The 6,969-nt window shown below is 39.3% G+C and overlaps 1 protein-coding gene across 1 annotated transcript in view; it reads left to right on the top strand.

Moving 5' to 3' along the window:
* Positions 1 to 6,969, top strand: part of RIPK1 (receptor interacting serine/threonine kinase 1) — a 54,098-nt gene that overhangs the window by 35,468 nt on the left and 11,661 nt on the right. Inside the window, exon 7 of the mRNA XM_004711762.2 lies at positions 5,697 to 5,787. Coding sequence (XP_004711819.1) covers positions 5,697 to 5,787 — 91 coding nt within the window. The remainder of the gene's footprint in view (positions 1 to 5,696; positions 5,788 to 6,969) is intronic.

Genomic DNA, 6,969 nt, shown 5'->3' with positions numbered 1-6,969 from the left:
ATCGCTGATTTGACAAATGTATTAAGTGTAATGGAGAGTGCTTTGAAGGTGATAAGGTTGTTTTGTAAAAAAATTTAAATACATGGCTTTGAAAAACAATGCTGGTGTTTGGGGGGCACTCCCTTATATACACCGTGGAATACTATCCACATTATAGGATAATGATGAACCTGGAGGACATTATACTGAGTGAAATTAATTGATCACCAAAGGACAAATATTGTATGAGGCCAGTATTATAAAAAGTCAAGAAAATGTTTTCACGCAGAAACAGTCTTTGATGGTTTCTGGGGGTATGATGAGAAGAGAAGGTAAATCACTAACTAGAGGGTGAACACATACTGACTTGAGCGGAAAGGAAGGCAATAAACCAGCAAGGCAACCAACCAATAAAAACCCAGCTGGCAACTATCAAGTCGATTTTGATTCATGGTGACCTTATAGGACACCTGTTGGTTTCTGAGCCTTTAAAAAAATTATTATTTATTTTAACAAACAGAAGTTTATTTTCTCACCGTTTAGGAGGCTAGAAGTCTGAATTGAGGGTGTTGACTCTAGGGGAAGACATTCTTTGTTGGTGGCGACTACTTTTATGGAAGCAGAAAGCCTCCTCTTTCCCCCACAGAGTAGATGGTGGTTTTGAACTGCTAGCCTCACAGTTCAGAGCTCAACGTTTAACCTACTACATCACTAGGGCTCCTTTAAAGGCAGTCTTTAAAGAGGTTAATCTTATTATGTATACAATTCTGCAATAACAGTAATCATCTGTGTGAGTGGATACATAGATAGACATGCAAGCTGAACTGGTGTAGGAAGACAAATAAGATGACATCTATGAATAAATAGAGGGTTCACAGAGGAACTTTCTACATATGTATTTACATACACTGCTAATATAGCCACGGATATAGCAGCGCATAAGGGGAGAAAACAAACGAAAGCTTATGGGCTATAAACAAACTCCTTGGGGGAAAGAGATGGCCTAGATGCTCAGGACCTTAGTCTCAGGGAACATCCCGATCAATTGGTACAACATAGTCCACAAGGAGCATCTTCCACATCCTACTGAGGTGAGTAGCAACGAGGGACTTAAAAGCTTGAAAACAGTCATTTAGGGTGCAACCACTGGTCTCTTCACCTGGAGGAGAAGAGTGAAGAAAATCAAAGACACATGGAAACCAGTCTAAGGGACTAACGGACCATGTGAACTTCAACTTCCACAACCCTGAGGTCAGAAGACTAAACAGGGTTGCTATTCTTTTTTTTTTTTTTTGACATTTACCACCAATCTTTATTATAATCTCCTGTTTCACCCCTTGCTCCTCTTGAATTGTTTTAAAGCAAATCTCATGTCACACCTGAGGTGACAAAAAAAAAAATAACCCTCCAAAGATATATACCACTTCTTAATTTCAGGAATATAGCTTGATATGACCAAAAAAGTAATGAAATTAATGATCATGATAAAACTTATCCCAGAGTAGCCAAGTAAACCCTAAATAAAGTCACGTATGTGCTTATAAGAGAAGCAGTGGGAAACTGGACACACAGAGAATGCAATGTAAAGATGGAGAAAGAAATGTAGTCACCAGCCAAGGGCTGCTAACAACAACCAGAAACTAGAAGAAGCAAGAATTCTCCCCTCGGGTATTAAGGAGTGTGGTCCTGTCAACACCTTAATTATGGATTCTGGCCTCAAGAGCTATAAGAAAATAAGCTCTTGTTGTTTAAGTCACCCAATTTGTCATGTATTACAGATAGCAGCCACAGGAAAGTAATATGGTTTGATGTGATCTATAAAAATGCCATTCTGCCCTCTGAAAGGGACCTTATTAGAAGGTGCCTGGATAGAGTGGAGGAAAATGCAGAACTAAACTCTAAACCAGAAAAGAGACCTGCTCACTCCTTGGATAGAAGCTGGTGGAACCCCCGAAGCTGGTCACTCCTCAGATCTGGCAATGAACTCACATGCACAGCTCAACTTTCAGCCAAACAACTGATAGGTGTATAATGAAAGTGAAAACAATAACACTGTGGAGTTAGCACACCCCAGAATAAGCAAGGGTTGCTATTCTTATAGATAGTAATTAACCTTCAGGCCTGGAGCAGGTATCAGTCATGTGACTCAATTTTCAGCCAAATGATAGCACTATGGGGTAAATAATAACATGAGGGAGATGCATACTCTTTAGAGTAATCAACTATTTGAGATTGAAAGGGCAGCATCTGCCCAAGGACAAAGTTCAGAAGCCAGGAAGGGATAGGAAGGAAGGCGTAAAAACAGGACATGAAGTGAGAGGAGTGAATTGTGGGAATTGCAAGCAATGGCATGAAACAAAAATGTATACGTTGTTGAATGGAAAGCTGATTTGCTCAATAAACCTTCACCCCAAGGGGACAAGGACTGATCTTACTTGTAACTCTGAGATTGTAACTCAATCTCAGTCTATAAATAAACTTGTATATAAATAAACTTGTATATAAATAAACATATGTATCTGCCACAGCTAGAAAATACAACTCTATAAACGATGCCTTTTAGAACAGCATAAAAATAAATTAACTGGGAATAAACTTAACAACCAGCATCTAGTCACTATGAAGAAAAGAATGAAAAATGTATTGATAAACATAAAACAAGACCTAAATAAAGACACATACCACTTATTTTGTTGTTCAGGAGGCACACCCTTGTAATTATTCCCAAGTCACCCCATTTAATTACTTTTGTGTGGCAACTGAGTGCCGAGAACGGAACTTGACCATCTCATTCTGAAATTCATATGAAAGGCAAAGAAGAGAGTAAAAATTGCCAAGATACTCATGAATAAAACTAGTGATAGGAGAGGTCTTGCCAGGTCAGGTCCTTATCAATAATTATTTTAAAGTTGTATGAATTAGGACAGAGAGGTGTTGGTATAGGGTAGAAAGAGACCACTGGAATCAAATGGAAAGTCTCAAACAGACCCTCTGTACAAATATGTTGACAGGTTGTTCTGCAAGCAGTGAATACGTGATCTTTTCAGTAACTGCTGCTGAGACAAATGGGACTCCATATGATTAAAAAAAATGACACAGATTGGACCTCTACCTTCTAATCGCACACACACAAACACACGCATAACTAAACACCAGGTTGATCGCTGACATAAATGTGAAAGATAAAAGTATAAAGTTATTGGAAAATATCATAGGGTAGGGAATTCTTTCTTGAAGTCGAGAGAAAAGTATTAAACAGTGGTAAGAATAGACAGATTTGATTTGACTGTGAACTTTATCTATATAACCATTAAGAGAAGACAAGCCACAGAATGGGAGAAAATGACTGCAACCCATGTATTTGATAGAGGGCTTGGGGTTGAACGCATACTTTCTAGAGAAATCTTACAAATCACATAGCAAAAGATACTCAGTCCAGGTTAAGATAAATGAAATATTTGAACGAGTACTCACAAAAGAGAATGTTTTAATGTTCAATAAACATGCCCCCAAAGGTACACATTCTTATTAGTAATCTGGAATATGCAAATTAAGACCAAAGTGAAATGCTACTCTCTTCTAGTCAGGTAAACATAGTAAAACATTACTGAAGGACAGGAGCCAAAACCAAAGTCAGCTACCTTCAAGTCCCTGAGACTCATATAGACCCTATCGGACAGGACAGAACTGCCCCTGTGACTTTCCGAGACTGTAACTGTTTATGGCAGTAGAAAGATTTATGGGAAAGAATTCTAAATTAATGGTGAAATGTATTTATAGATGGAAAGGCTTGAAAGCGTAAAGCTGCCAGTTTTCAATATAATTTATATATGCAGTGCAACCCATATTCAGAATTAAAATCCCAATCAAATTCTTTATGGAACTCACCAAACTGATTTCTCAGTTTGTGTGAAACAAACCAAAAACATAGGTGGTCCAGAATATTCCGAAGTACTAGATGAAAGTAGTGTAGTACTAGAGCAGAGGGCAATCAAGTCGATAAATAGAAAAGAGCAGACTCTGTAAGGTGGGCCTGGCAGAAACTGAAGCTAACTGAATGGAGCTGGAGGGAAATAGCAGGAAACAAGACTGAGTGGAAAGCAAGCAAGCTGCAGTCAAGCCCTTGGACAATCCAATAGGAGGGGAACTCAGAGCTTGTTGCTCTTCGGGGTCATCGGGCTGGGTTTTCTTTCATTGAGGTTTCAGTTCAGAGGTACTTCAGGATAGACTCGAACCATCCTTCTTTGAGTTAGCAGCCACATGAATGCATTACCCAGAATCCATACCAAAAACCAAATGCACTACCACTGATTCTTAGCAACTTTGTCTAGGGATCCTGAGACTTTACATTTTTACAGGGACAGACAGCCTCCTCTTTTTCCTGTGGAACTGATGGTGGGTGTGAACGTCTGACCTTGTGGTCAGCAGCCAACTGCCTAACCCACAGGGCCATCGGGGCTCCTTAAGGACTCCATATACCGCTGCTGCTGCTAGGTTCCATCTGTCTGTCTCCAACAGAATGAAACTGTCTAGTCCTGCGCCATCCTCCCACCGTTGTTGTTTCCATCGCCTTGTCAAGGCTTTAACAGGGTAAACCAAACACCACGCCATTGCCACGGCGTCAATTCTGACTCGTAGTAATCCTCTAGGTCGGATTGGAACTGTGCCCACTGGGTTTCCGAGGCTCACATTTTAACAGAAACAGATCGCCACGTCTCTCTCCGTGGAGTCCTGGGGTATTGAAACGTCAGCCTTCAACCACTGGACCTCCAGGGTCCCTTGTAGAGGACTACAGAGCCCTTTACAAGGAGGAGGTAGACTGCTGTGGACGATCACAGAGAGATCTTCACGACTGCTTGTTAGTTAAGGTGTAAGCCACATTACTTGGAGTATGGTCCTTTTAACATTAGCTATAGATTGCTTTTTAAAGATCAGAGTAACAGAGGTACTTATGCAAGTAATATGGTATTCTACAAAGAAGGAACATATAATCAATATCCTCTATTATCACCCAATCATGTATATCTTCATTCAGTAAATATTTTTTTGACCACTTATCTATATGGCAGGTTTTCTGTGCAGAACAAAGTATATATTAATAGGGGGGAAAATGTTAACATTTTATCTTTGGGTGAAGGTAATATGGATATTTTTCTCTTTTTATTTAAGACTTTGTATCTATTGTGATTTCTTTTTTCTTTTTCTTTTTAATCATTTTATTAGGGGCTCATACAACTCTTATCACAATCCATACATACATCAATTGTGTAAAGCACATTTGTATATTTATTGCCCTCATCATTCTCAAAACATTTGCTCTCCACCCAAGCAAGCCCCTGGCATCAGCTCCTCATTTTTTGGGTAGATATTTTTCAAATAATTTTCTACATTTTTTATAATCGGTGTTATAAGAAAAACCAAAATATTTAAAATTTTCCTACTTCTAAGGTTTATGTAGGAGCCCTGGTGACACAATGATTACGTACTTGGCTACCAACTAAAAATTTAGTGGTTTGCACCCACCCAGTAACTCCACAGGAACAGGACCGGGCAGTTTGTTCCTTTATAGCTTAGAAAATCCTACGAGGCAGTTCGACTCTGACAATCATAAGATCTGTCTTAAAATTCTACCTTCTGAAAGGATCCACTTACCCTGTAATTTCTGGAACTAAATATATTCTGCCGTTTACAAAAATATGTATTTCTCTTAATTATAGAAATGGAATCTGGACCAAAATGCTGTGTTCAAGAGATTACAGTCTCTCCAAATTGATTGTACAGCAATACCTCCAAGCAGATCAAACTCAGGTAACTTATACTTTGATCCAAAATATACCTATTAAATTGCTCAACCATTTACTCGACTTTCTAAAATACGATCTAAGACCATATAGGGAATAGAAAAAATGATAAAACTTGATATGTATCTTAGAGGATTTTTCCTTATATTGGGGAACGTAGATACATGTCAGGAGCCTAGGTGACACAGTGGTTACGTGTTGGGCTGCGGGCCACATGGTCAACAGTTCGAAACTACCAGCTGCTCATTGGGAGAAAGATGAGGCTTTCTATTCCCATAAAGAGCTACGGTCTTGGAAACTCACAGTGGCAGTTCTGCTCTTTTCCGGAGAGTTGTTACGAGTCAGAATTGACTTGATGGCAGTGAGTTTTGTGAGGGATCCACATATTGTGTAAGATTAGGCCACAGTGCTCACCAAAATCCCAGAGTGTCTGAGCCTATGATGCGAGTGTGTGGGGGGAAAAAGTGATAGTTCAGGGGGAAAAAAAGGACGTGGGTGGGAACAAAGACCTTGGTTCAGAGGTGAATGGATCCAGGGTTCAGTGCCAGATTCAGGCAGAGAAATCGTTTTCATGATAACAAAGGGGAAGCAGAGTATAGGCTATTGGGATCTGTGCAGATGACTCAACCTTTTCTCAACCTCATCCATCAATTAATGGTAAAAGAACACACTCTCCTAAGTTATTACTTGTTTGGTAGTAAAATACATGTTACAAAAAGTTTGCCATTTTAATCATTTTGTGTACAATTCAGTGACATTCATTATATTCATCATGCTGTGAAATCATCACTATTATCCATTTCCCAAAGGTTTTTTTACTACCCCCCAACAAGACACTCAGTACAACTTAAGCAATAACTTCCCATCTCCCCCGTCTCCCAACATCACACCCCTCGCCTTTCTAGTCCCTTGGAACCATGGATAAACGTTGGTCTCTATGTACTTGCCTATTGTAGGTAGTTCATGTAAATGGGGTACAATATTTCCTTTAGTATCTGGCTTATTTCATTCATCCTAGTATTTTTAAGGTTTATCCATGTTCTAGCGAGTATCAATGCTTCATTTTGCTTTATAGGTGAATAATACTTAATTGGATGCATATACCCCTGTTTGTTTGTCCATTCATTGGTTGATGGACCAATGCTGTTTCTGTCAATTGTCTATTGTGAATAATGCCGCAGTGAGCATC

Source organism: Echinops telfairi, unplaced genomic scaffold (genome assembly GCF_000313985.2).
Source record: "Echinops telfairi isolate 266 unplaced genomic scaffold, ASM31398v2 ScPeMD7_655;HRSCAF=1070, whole genome shotgun sequence".
Lineage (NCBI taxonomy): Eukaryota > Metazoa > Chordata > Mammalia > Afrosoricida > Tenrecidae > Echinops > Echinops telfairi.
The sequence above is the reverse complement of the archived record's forward strand: the minus strand, read 5'-3'. Positions and strand labels throughout refer to the sequence as shown.